The 13,414-nt window shown below is 37.5% G+C and overlaps 1 protein-coding gene across 1 annotated transcript in view; it reads right to left on the bottom strand.

Moving 5' to 3' along the window:
* Positions 1-3,880: 3,880 nt before the first annotated feature.
* LOC104401996 (dnaJ homolog subfamily B member 14-like) overlaps positions 3,881-13,414 on the bottom strand; it is a gene marked incomplete at its 5' end in the record, with an annotated part of 19,702 nt that continues 10,168 nt past the window's right edge. The window contains 6 exons of the mRNA XM_010009753.1: positions 3,881-4,876; positions 7,528-7,700; positions 8,057-8,166; positions 8,852-8,946; positions 9,355-9,540; positions 12,511-12,656. Coding sequence (XP_010008055.1) covers positions 4,752-4,876; positions 7,528-7,700; positions 8,057-8,166; positions 8,852-8,946; positions 9,355-9,540; positions 12,511-12,656 — 835 coding nt within the window. The remainder of the gene's footprint in view (positions 4,877-7,527; positions 7,701-8,056; positions 8,167-8,851; positions 8,947-9,354; positions 9,541-12,510; positions 12,657-13,414) is intronic.

The following is a 13,414-nucleotide window of genomic DNA, read 5'->3' as shown; positions in this document are numbered from 1 at the left end:
AATTGTATGCTGTTGCCTGCTATATAACACTGCATATTATCACTTCTATGGTGGCTATGTACCCACCACTGCACTGGGTGCCTTGTGGCACCCTTCTCCATCACTCCATATTCAAGGATCTGAACCCGACTCCCTTTTGATTGCTGTATCAAGGGTATTTCTGTAAAAAATAACCCAGATTAATCAGAACTGGCTTCAGCATGCAACAGTGCAACACCACACACCACCTCTCCTGCCCCAAAAGGCTGTTAAAACAGATGGACTAAATGAACTCAATGGTCATTTTACAGGGATGGTGCATAGACTAGGGAAATGATATCTCTGTGTGTGTGTATCAAAAGACAGGAATGGTGATGGTGTACTGGAAAGTGTGGGACCTGGGCATGACATAAATGGTGTAGAATAAGGGGTGGATACTGTTCTGGTTTCAGCTGGGATGGAGTTAATTTTCTTCCTATTAGCTGGTGCAGTGCTGTGTTTTGGCTTCAGTCTGAGAACAATGCTGGTAACACACTGATGTTTTAGTTGTTGCTAAGTAATGCTTACCCTGATCAAGGACTTTTCAGTTTCTCATGCTCTGCCAGTGAGGAGGGGCACGGGAAGCCCGGAGGGAGCACAGCCAGGACCCAACCTGGCCAAAGGGATATTCCATACCACATCACTTCAGGCTTGGTACAGAAACGGGGGAGTTGGATGGGAGGGACAGGCTGGGCATCAGTCAGCTGGTGGTGAGCAACTGTATTGTGCATCGGCTGTCTGTCTTGGGGTTTACTCCTCTCTCTTTTTGTTGTATCCCTTTTCATTACAATTATATTCTTATATTTTATTTTATTTCAGTCTGTTACCTCAACCCATGGGTTTTCCCTTTCTTCCGATTCTCCTTCCCATCCCACCAGGGGGGGTGTGTGTGTGTGTGTCAGTGAGTGGCTGTATGGTACATAGTTGCTGGCTGGGGTTAAACCACAACAAATGGCATATTTCTTTGCTATATTTAATACATTTGTGCTGTTTGCTCCCAAAAGTATCTTGAGCATATGCCAAAAATGGCACAGAATTTTACATTTGTTACAGGCTATCTTTTCTCCAGGCTCTACCCAGAGGTTTACAAAGGAGCATGGGGAAAGCAGTGCCCAGAGATGAGCGGCACTTGAAGGTCATCCTGAGTTGTTAGTAGATGGGAGACACAGCATCGGAGCTTCCGACTGCCGTGAATTGTGATGACCCAAGCTCCTCTGGTGAAACTGTCTGTGCTCTGTTAACCCAATAAAGACAACTGGGAAACCAGGACTTTTAACAGTTACAGTGTCAGGAATTTGTGTGTTAACTGCTTGTTTCAAAACAAGATGTTTGCTTTCACAATTGCATTTTCCTTCTGCTCTCTTTGACAGATTACAGGAAGAAAGAGGAACAACTGTTTAGCGGATGAATGGAATTTATAGAACAAACAACCTTAAAAAACATATTCTTGCCCTCTCATTTTAATCCTTTTACAGCATTCATTACAAAATTACATTAAAAATGTATATAATTTAAAGTTGTCTCTACTGCCTATTTAAATGCATCTGTTACATTTTAGTGCTATAACATTCTACCTTTTCTTGCAAACTTGTAAAATAATCAAGACTGTTTAAAAACAGTTAAAAAAAACAAACCAGATTTAATCTTGTTTTACCTGAACAGTTAGAGAACTTGCAGGGAAATGTTCATCAGATGTGAACACTGAACTCAGTTGTGACTCAGGATGCTCCATAAGTAGAACACAGACTGATGTTATCATCTCCCTTTCTCATTATGGTATGTCAGAGTCATGTCAAAAGTCTTCACTTTTTGCAGGACTTTCCTGCTTGCCCTTGTAGAGGAGGAATCAAGAACCCACACATCTGCTATCTTTAATTCTAGATTAAATACAGGTAGTGCTAAATAGATAAGGAGTTAATTCTCGGTAGCTAGAAAAGTTAAGGGATTTTTAGTCAGGCTTTTCAAAACCAGTTTTGTTTTTCCCCTTTCTTTATGATATCTTAGTTGAATGAGAACTTCACCTTCTGAAGAAAGGTCAAATGAAAATATTCAAGTACTCCACCCTCTTCACTTGGCATCTTGCTCATAAGAAAATTCATTTGGAACTTTCCAGCAGATTCCTCCTTTTTTCTTTTCTACAGAAAAAACTTGAGACTTGAGAAAATAGTAACAATCATGTTACCCCCTTGGAATATTAAAAGAACATTTGCAGGGCACGTTTACAGCAGGTTAAATGTTATGCTATAGGAAATAACAGCATCCTTCTGCATGTCACTGCATACTTCAAAGCGTGACACTATTTAATCTTTTAAATACTAAGCAATGTTTTTACACTGGTATAAACATATTATTTCCTTCCTTGAAAATGGCAATTGCAGTAGATAATCCAGTGAGACGTAGCCACCTAGGTCTTGCTTTTAAACTACGGAGACATCTTGCGTTGCCACAGGACACAGCCACTGCATCATTCTGGTTTGCTGAGGTACCTACCAGTAGCAATCTAACCAGCCTAACAGCCCCGTAGCCAACCATTTACCTGCTTCTCAGCTGCAGCAGGAGTAACTGCAGGGCAGACATAACCCACCTGATTACTACATGTAGCTTTGCCAACAGCATCTCTTCACTCTGACTTCACTGTTCTGATATTTGATACATGTGTGGCATACCTGAACTACAACATTAGCCTGCAAGCTCACACTCATTTGTGAACAGGAAGGCCCGAGTACTTGTTAAAGCCTTTGGAACAATTTTCTTCTATTAAGAAGACACAGGAGTACCAGTATGTACTTTGATAGTTTGTTTTCATTAGTATAATTACAATACATTCTGGACAGTTACAAAATCTGGGGAATCACGTTTTCTCCATAAATTTCTATTGCAAACTTCAGACCTGTGGGTGCCTTTCCATTACTCCTGCACACTTTTCCTACAATCTTAGTAAGGACACCCAGTACAGCAACCCTCTTTTTTTCCCATTTGTTTCAGCAGCTGTTAGTTCTGCTTTGTGCCTCAGGCTTTCATGTCCACCCTGAATGCTGGTTTAGCTGCTTACTTAAAAGCCTGCAGCTAGTCCCTCTCATGTTACACCAATTCAATAGAGGACATTTCCAGTGGGACAGTTTAGAAAAGGTATATATATGCAAAAATGATTTCTGGGTCACTTAGAGCAACAGCATTTAGTGTATGTCTGAAGTCAAATCCTGCTCTAGATCAGGAGGAATTCCAATGAAGTCAGTCAAGTATTTAAACTTTCAGTTCAGGAGGAGAGTTTGGCTCCACATAAACCGATAGCATTGCTCAAAGATAGCGGTTTTCTCAGACAAAAAATACTGCCCTTATTAAGAGCCACCTGGCATTCTCAAATGCAAGAAACATTCTCCTGCATAGCCCTGTTAAAATGTAAAAACATCAGCTACTGAACCTAAAAACATTTTCAACATACTTTTGATAAACTTTAAGTACATTGTAGTTAGCTGCTTCAAAACACCTCTTTGCATCAGCAGGTGTGGCTACATATAGTTTCCACATACAAACCAAATGGTATCTTTGCTCATGTCTGGGAAGTCTGTCCAGCAACATTCTGGTCTAGGAAAGTGCATACTCTACCTCTTCTGCCCCGGGACAAGTGATACGGCTCTGACCATAGGAGCCTACTGCAAGCTAGCAAAGCATTTAAATAGTTGGCGAAAGTGTTGAAAGGCACATAGCTTGTCCTTAGCAATATTTCCCTGTTTCACTTGTGGTGCTCATTGAGGAATCAGTGTTGGGACATAGCTTGAAATAAAAAAAGAGTAAGAAAATGGAAGCCTGCCAGGAAAATACAAATAGGTTGCCTTTTCTTCATCTAATTTTCTTTTTAGCTTTAAGATTTTACTATTGCATGTTTTCCTCTACCTTTCCAGTGAAAATTCAGGAAGCTATGGATGCATATTAACCATACGCATGGACTTACTACTACTGGAATACCAAATGGTAGAGCTGCTGTAAACTGCTGCAAGTACTAAAAGCAATGCTTATAATGGTCTGTACAGCATTTGCAAATATTTACTTGGAAAAGAGATTAGTGTAGTTCTTAGTTTTCTCAGCATTGCTTAGAAATGCTAAAAAACTACACCAGCTAAGTGCTACTCTACACCAGATCAATGTACCCCAACAGATATTTAGGAATATATGCCATTATATTTAAAAATACCAAGTTCCTCTAAGCTGGTAAACCTAGAAGATTTTACATAGAGTTAGAGATAAAATATTAAAAATTCTTGTTTCAACTCCACACACTTGACATCTGAATAGGAGTAATGTAATCATACTATTTATTCCATCAGTGAGACAAAATGTTGTATGGAACTAAATTTCTGAGGTTTTTAAATAGAAAGTCATTTAACTCGTATATACACAAAGTGTTCTTTCCACAGATATTTACATGGCAAATATGTTAGAGGAGAACCACTATGACTAAGTCTCTACAAGTATAGCATCCTTTCTGAGCTATTCTCTCTGCTGAAAGAATTCACAGAAGCTTGGAAGGAAAATCTAGACAATTAAAGTTACCTGTATTTCACAGTAGGTAAAGAAGCCATTAAATGATATTTCAGCATAAGGTTTCTGGAAACAGCTACACAGTAGAGTTTTACATCCACCCCTCTTTTCCAGCATTCATGGTGAAACTAATCTCTTCTTAATTTACAAGAGAGAGAACGGCATACGTAAAGATGGACGTGTGTAACCGTAGTTCATCCTCCTCGATAGAGGCTGGTCAGCCGTTCCAGTTCTTTGCAGTTGTCCATGGACATGGAGTCTGCTTTCCTTCGGAGACGGTCATCTCGATAAACTTTTGCTGCATAAAGTAAGTCTGTTTCTTTAAGGAAAAAGAGAAAAGTTTTTCTCAGGTTAAAACCTGAATACTTTGCACACAATACATTCCTTCTCAAAGCTGTACAAAACACCTCAGGTTTAATCCTTGCCCTTTTCTCCTTCTGTCTATTCTGACTACACCACCTCAACAGCACTGCTACAGCTTCTCTTTGCTGGGCCTTCATGAGCATTTCATCTTTTTGAACAGGGAAAGTGGTAACAGCCTTCCAGCACCCTCATATTTCATACAGCAATATCTGATTAAAAAAACCAAACAACAAAAAATCCCCTCCTACTTCTGACAGACCTCATAAAACAACACAAATACAGGCCACACTCAGTGATCTTGCGTATTATCGACAGCTCTGGTGCTTGTCTGTGCCCAAAAATCCATTCTCAATGTTAAGCCCATTACTTCAACTGATGCTGCTTCAGACTGCCAGTGTTCAGAGGTATTAATAAAAGAGTTCTCTGGATTCTATTGGTGTTCAATAGCTTGACATTGTTAAGCATTTTAATTCCAGAAAATCTTTTTCAGCCCTTCAACTCAAAATGGATTAGCAAAGCTTTCTTACATGTCAATCAATGCTGGAAAGATTTTAATTGTCAAGAAGATCCAACACACAACAGCTATTTTAAATCCATAAACCCACAAAATCAGCTGTTTCTATAAATAGAGAATATCTATTAAGAGCTGCTTACCCAAAATCAATTTGGGTAGTTTTCACAACCTGATAAATTGCAAGTAGCAAATAACATGACAGTCACCACCTTCAGGTAATTTTTCTTCTTTATATTAGGGTCAGATGCTTCTGTAGTTATCACATTTATTCCCTGTGAGTATGTATATACAGAAGTGTGGGCCTCTCTGCATTGTCCAGGACTGTTAATGCTTAAAAATGTAAGCATGTCAAGAATAAATGCTGAAAGATGGGAAAGGTATTCTTTCTCTTTTTTCCCTCCCCAGGTGGAAACTACCTATCAACTAAACCTTTTCAAAGACAGTAAATATATTACAGAAGACACAAATGTAACGTGCCAGTAAATCTAAGTGTAATGACTAGGACAGTGAAAGCAAACTATCCTTCCAGATCCACTCTGCTGAGAAAATGTACAAATCATAATGTCCTCTTTTTATTTTTTGTTTGTTTGTTAACAACCACCTCTCATTTTTGTAACTCTTTTATTATAAGACTACCAATCATTCATCTAGCAACCACCTGCAGATGAAAAGCTAGGTATTCATTTCATGAAAAGTGAACATACTCAAACATTCCAAGATGATCAAAGGACAATCTAGTTGGAAAAATAGAAGAGTTTTTGTTATTTGCTTATGAATTATACCTAAAAGTTCTCTGATGATTTCCTGTGTTTGAAAAACCTAGAAAAAATTATTCTCACCAAAACTAGTAGTCTGGGAAATTATCCGAAGGGTTTCCCTCAAAGCACTGCTGTTTCTCTTGCAGACATTTGACCCATCAGCACAGTTTTCTACCCACCAGGTCTTTCCTGGGGGCAATTTGTAAAACTGTAGAGATTTACTTGTGTATAAGGAGTATGTACTCATGAGCAACGAGCATAAAATCTCCAGAAAGCACTGGGCCTACTATGCATGGACAATGCAGTTTGTACTTGTATACATACACGCTAACTGTAAAGAACGCATCTCGTCTTGCTCAGGCACGTGATGCCATGTTGTCTTTTACAACTGGGAGAAACTAAGGGGCCATCGCAGCTGAAAGGCTTGAACTGCAGAGCGTAAAGTTGTGCAGGAACATGAGATTTCACTCAAAGAAGAGCATTCTGTTTGTTTCCGGTCAGTTCACTGACAATTCATGAATGAGTTACTTATCCAGTAAGTTATTACTGAAGCTTACTGCCTGAAAAGTTGAAACCATCTGGTTTCAACATTGATGTAATTTTAGCAGCACTATTCTCACAGAGCATGAAAGGCTCACAAAATGAGCACAGATAATAGAATAACAGGTTAAAATTGATGATACGGAGATGGTTGATGCTATTCAGAATTCTTATGCTTTAACACTGAATTCTAGGCTGCTGAAAGAAAATACCTCCATGTATGATATTAAACTAGATTGGAAAAACAGATGGTAAACTGAAAAAAGAAAAACCCCACCCCAAAACCCAACCATTTTTAAGGTCTGATATAGACAAGGTACCAAGTCCAGGGGGAAAAATTACTCAGCACTGGCAAAACATTAACCACTGATTTGCAGCTTGTGAATTTTAACAGGACACGCTGTGTGTCCTCGGTGACCTGGAAAAGCAGTCTTTGTATGTACTGTGGTGCTTTCTCCAGAAACATTTATGTAGGTGTTTACTGTCCTTAACTTAGAGCAATTTCTTTCTCATTATCAATTCACTGTAGTCTTTAATCTTCTGAGAAATAGTCACAGATAATAAAGTAGCATGTTCGAATTGCTGACGATTTGCAGATGGTTGTTAGCTCACTGAGTAAAGCACAAAAATTAAGTGACATTGGTGACCTTTTTAGAAGTGAGAAACAGTAGGGAACCTTACGCTTGCTTTCTCATCAAAACACTTTAATAATACAAGCACTTCATTCTTACCTGAGGCAATATTTTTTTACAGTAATGCATGCTTTCATGAAAATACACATACTGCCAAACTTACTTTGTTGCCTCTCCTTCCAACAGTTATTACGAATGTTGGACACATAATCCTCTTCCACACTCTTTTCCACTTTCTCTAGTGACAGTCCTTTGTATTCATTTTTAAAGTCCTTGTTGACATAATAAACGACACGCAAGTTTTCTGTCTGCATTTTTATGGTCTGTCCTGTACTTCTGCAAAAAAAGGAGGGATTGGGGAAAGAGAGACTAGATATTTATTTTATGGGTTTTAACACCACAAATAACACTTTAAGAAATACTGCTATTACAGAAGAACAGCATGTTTCTGAATTTGCCATTTCAAGACAAGTAAAGAAGTGAATGGCTGTATAATTTGCCAGAGAATAAAAGTTACTACATTTACCTGAACATTAAGCTTCTGCTGCTTAAACCTTTGATCTTGAAAAAGCTACATTAGTAAGATTCTTGTTTCTTGTTTAATAGAAGGCTCCCTAAAATGCTTCTAAGTGGGAGAGGCTGATTGCAATATCCTCCCCTGTTTTAAGCTAATGTAATTGAGCATTACTTACGATCTTGGATATAAGGCGTAAGGAGGGTTAGATACCATCAACTGGCTCAACAAGGAGACAAGGATCAACACAATAATAGGCATCAGCTGAATGAACATAGAGAAACCTCCCTAAGGAACAAAACAGATTCAGGTATTTCACAAAACCGCATCAGATAAACAGGTAGATTTGACAAGATTTAATGCTAAGCATGACTTTCTGCTTTAAACATTAAAAACTGCTACGCAAACTATAACTGCAAACACTGTATTGTTATCTTACCTTTCTGATGCATACACAATATTCACAGGGTGCTCAAGCTGCAAGAATTCATGGGTTGGCATGTAGCCACAATTACCAAATGAATAGCTCGATTCCATTACATTGTATGTAATGATTTGGTCTCATCTGTACAGTTGTATGTAATTATATAGGACTATATATAATTCGGATAGATGAATATTGAGCCTTAAGTTCAATTTGTACCTCAGCCCAAATAAATGCTTAAATGTAGTCAAGTCAATCAGTGACCAGAATTAGTGGCATATTTAGACTAATACCACCAGTCAGTAGTAAGGTAGTGACATACAACAACAGATTTACAAAACCAGGCTATTATCTCCTCAAATCTGCATTAAGTAGTATTATCTTCTCTATTTACATTAAGTAGTACCACCTGCCAAAGTTTTAAAATACGTAACTAGCAAATACAAATACTCCTCTACAATACAGAGCTCCTGTGCAATCACATCACTGAAAGTGACTACTAGGAAATTTCACAATCCATAGTTTAAAGTCAATTGTGCTTAAACATACATCACCCCTCTCTTCCTCCCTCTCATGTCCACTCTGACGGTGCTGATTAGGATGACTGTAGCCAGCACGACCATTAGAAAATGAATGTACACTACCTAAGGAAAGAAATATCCACATTTAAACCAGGTAAAAACCCCAATAACTATTTAGAGGTCAATACAGAAGCAACAACATAAACCACTTCGCATTGCTGCACAACGGCACATAAAATAGCTTTAAGATACCTTACAACTTCAAAGGGGTTTAAAATAAACATTTTAAGCTCTACAACAACTGGTTTTCTTATTTCATGTACTGCAGAATCACCATAGTAACCCCAAAGAACTGAACATCGCATTCTGGGGATTTAGCAGCACTGAGGGGAAAAATAAACTGATGCAGATTAAAGAGTTGGGGTCATAGGCAGGCTGGAGTAATTTTACTGTTTTATAGTATCACAAACTCCAATGCCACTCTGGGCAGTACCACTGTATCCCAATGATTATACTGATATATACAAATACCTGTTGGAAAGGCCCCTCCAAAAAACATGTTGAATAGATCCTCTGGGGTAATATCTGCCTCACAACCTCTATGGAAGTTGAATCTACCGTTGCTAGGGTGATTGCATGTTTGCTCTTCGCTGCCTGTAAGGTCATACTGCTTTCGCTTTTCTGGATTACTCAGCACAGCATACGCATTTCCAATTTCTGAAACAAGGAATAAAAGACAACTCCCATAAATGAAAGATAAGAGCTATTCCAGCATGAAAATTGCAATTTCAAAGTCAGGAGCAGACAGAGAATGATGTCTTTTACTGTATGTTACAAATCAACTATAGTAGAACAAGGTCCAGAAACATCTCTACTTTTCTTAGCATAGCTCCCACAGTTTCCCACCGACGCCATTCAAAGCCTTTTATCCTGTTGAAATAGGCAGAAGGCAGGAGAGCTTTGTTTCTTTTCCCAGGGGAACACCTACACTTGTGGAAATGTTCTCGCTCACTGCAGTTACTAAAAAAGCATCCAGCATTACAGTGAGAGCTTTAAAGCTGAGTAATTGCAAAGTTCAGTTTGCTCTAGCAGCCTAGCTTAAAAACATCATGGACTCACAGGTTTTCTTTGGTTTCATTTGGTAAGTGGTGACTTTTTTGAATGCATCAACTTTATTGTCTGCAAGAGTATTAATGTATTTTTCTGTATTTTTCTTAAGATATTTTATGGATTACATTAACAACACAACATTTTGCATGATGTAACATGCATGCACGGCAGGAACACATGTGCTCCTAAGGTTGTCAGTACAACCTCAATGTTCGCAGCACCTGTCCTGGATGCTTGTCCCCATTTATGCTACATTATAACAAATGGACAACTTCAATTTTGACAGTAGAAGGGATAAAACTGAGTTAGGTGAGCATGGACAGAATCAGTGTGAAAAACCACAAGGTCTGCTGACTTTGCAAGCTTTAACTGCAGCTGCTGTGCACAGACAAGCTGCTATTGCAGACTGAAGGAAAATGTCTGTTGGCACTCAATGAACAATCTTCACTCAGTCGTATCTTCATTACATCCTTCTGCTCTCTTGTCTTGTCTCTCCTCCAGGCCTCTCCAACAAAAGGCTTCTTTTGCAGCCAACCAAAACAAGGCACAGGGACTGTTTTTCAGTGTCCAGAAGCCATCAGTCATCAAAATTTCGTGAGAGGTGCAACACTACAACCTCAACACATGCAAATAAGAACTATGACTTTGCATAATTACTGGTTTCAACATTATCCAATTAAAAAAAAAAAGTGAATGAATCTTAGCCATGTGCCTTATAAGATGCCCTTAGAAATAATCACTAGTAATTTTTTTAAGTGGAGGAGAAATCCCAAAGAAATTAAGCCTGGTAATGTGCACTGACAGCATGAGATACACTACTGACACCAAGTACTGCTACAAGGTTCCTCTTGTATCCTCTATTCAGCACAAGGATAAAATTGGTAGTAAAAATCTAGATTTTCCCAACAGTTAAGAATTCAGGGAGACATAAATCAGGTTACTGCAGGTAAAGTGAAGACAGCATCCTGTCACAGTATGGTCAGCATTTCAGCTATTTGTTATTTGGTTTTGATTATTTAATGATAATTCACAACTGACTTGACTCAAAGATGATTGAAATGAAAAAACCCCTAACTGCTCATAAGTTTCAAAAGAAATATTTTTGATGAAGTTGGTAAAAGAAGTTCTAAGAGATTAAGTTATTATATTTGCACAAACTTCTTAATCTGAAATACAGTCTCAGGGAGACCACTCAATACAAGAGTTGTACTACGCAGCTCAAGATCCAAGTACCTTGCCTAGCATCAAACTCTGTTTTCTAATGTGTCCTTTCCTTAAAATAATGCATTATTATGAAACTCCTTTTCTCAGCTGTATGCTAGAAACTCATCAGACACCTTTAAAGGCAAACTGAATCATAAATTTACTCAGCCATACAAAAAGATTACAATAATTTCAAAGCAAGAAAAATGCTACCTTTTATTAAGTTATTTTTAGTCAACAAGATTCCCCTCAAAATGTTCATTTACTCATCTAGTTAAGAACCAGAAAATGAAATTAAGCTGAAGAAATCAAACTTGTAGAAAGCACTGATGTTGAACAAAAGATTAAATAAGAAGAAACTGATTTCTAACATTACAAAGATTATTTAAAACGCTATTAACAAAGAAGAATTGTTTTACTCACAGGGCTGGAGTCAATTTTATAAGAATAATACCTTTTTTTTTTAGCTAAAGCCATCATGTAGCTGCATTAAAATAATCATTAACCATCAACCTTCCTGCTATATTCTATCTAATTTTCATCTGGAATTGGTAATATATTATTATAATTACCTCTTAAATGACTTCTGTATTAGAGATTGTTTTTCTTTTTTTTTTTCCCTTCCCAAATTTAAATCTGATTAACTCTTTCAAATGTCTGCATGTAAACCTCACACAGGAAAAAAATAAAATAGATGTAGCACAATCATATTGTCTATTTATGCATGATCATTTCTCACACATTAATATTTTTCTTCATCTATGCCTGAGATGAATGTGTACTTTTCCTTAAAAAGCTTTTCCTCAGCAATTTCTCTTGTGCAGGGCTAAGATCAGGTCAAGTCAAACTAAATGTTACCTGAAATTGTCAAAGGCAATTGTTAATAAGGCCATGTTTGAACCCAAGTGTTTCTGTGTGGAAAAAGTAGTAAAACTACACACAAACAAGGAATTCTAAAGAAAAGGTAACAGCGTGGCATGTGAATCTGTAAAAACTGCATTTGGCTTTGATTTTTTCAGGCTCAAGTAAAAATTTGAGATAGTAAGATTCAACTGACTACATTATATCAACAACAGTAAAAAAGTGCAATGGGTTTCACAGATCAAGTATTTACTCCTTGTTCCTGAAAATTACAGTCAATCTTCTGAAACCGAACCCTACTACAAAAGCCCACATTATTTATTTATGCTTCTAGGTGTTTGTGAAGACAATAAAGGTCAAGTATTTTCTTGGATTAAAATGTCAGTTTACTATTAGGCACAAAACACCACACTGACAATTCTGTAGAAAGACAAGTGACCAACGCAGATTAATTTCTGTTCATCTGACACAGTTTAATCATAAAAGAAATTTTAAGTGAAAAAGGGTTTTTACTTTTAAAAGCCTCTGTTGCTCCAGGTGCATCATTTTTGTCTGGGTGGAATTTCAAAGCAAGTTTCCTGTAAGCCTTCTTTAGGTCTTCTTCACCCGCATCCTTTGACACCCCAAGGACTTCATAATAGTTTTTACATTTCTTTATACTGCAAAAGAAAATGAAGTAAAACATTGTAAACAAAAAGATGTAAAAGATGTTAGAACACAGCTGCAAATGAGGTAATCCATTACACTGATGCAATACATCTCTCACTTTCAATTTAAAATCTATTTAAAAATCCACTCCAGAAAAAAAGAATGGCATTTTTCATCATGAACTCACCACTGAGCACAACAAACAATCATACTCAAAATTACTTACTGCGTACATTTATTTTACTACTTCTACTGTAGAACTACTAGAGTTGTAAGAAATTGTTCCAGTTTGCAATTACTGTAGCATTTCCTCATCCCCAATTATTTGAATATTGATGTAAATAATGCGTAAAATGAAGATTCCAAATTTACTTCGTAGAGCTCACGGGTAGGAAGGCCTGTTGTGGCTGTCAACAGCAAATGCTCTCTGGTATGCACGATATAAAACAAAATGGACAATACCTCCCTTTCTCCAAACAAAAGTCAAGTCATAACACCATTCAAGCATTCACTTTTCAGGGAAATAAGGCACATGAGAATACCTCTGCTGCTGGGAATGTACCTGGATCTTAACAAGCTTTCTGTAAGTACTTATACAAATTCAAAGAAACAATCACAGCTTCAGCAATTTCAAATTCAGCTCATATGTTCAATGTAGCTTTTTTTAAACTCTGAAATATTCTTCCTGTAAGCCGTCTCACCCAGACAGGAAAAGCAAAACCTGGAAATGATGTCATGATTTGGTAGGCTTTACAATACCCAGAAGAGG

This window comes from Nestor notabilis, unplaced genomic scaffold, assembly GCF_000696875.1.
Source record: "Nestor notabilis isolate BGI_N333 unplaced genomic scaffold, ASM69687v1 scaffold1202, whole genome shotgun sequence".
NCBI classification, from domain to species: domain Eukaryota; kingdom Metazoa; phylum Chordata; class Aves; order Psittaciformes; family Psittacidae; genus Nestor; species Nestor notabilis.
The sequence above is the reverse complement of the archived record's forward strand: the minus strand, read 5'-3'. Positions and strand labels throughout refer to the sequence as shown.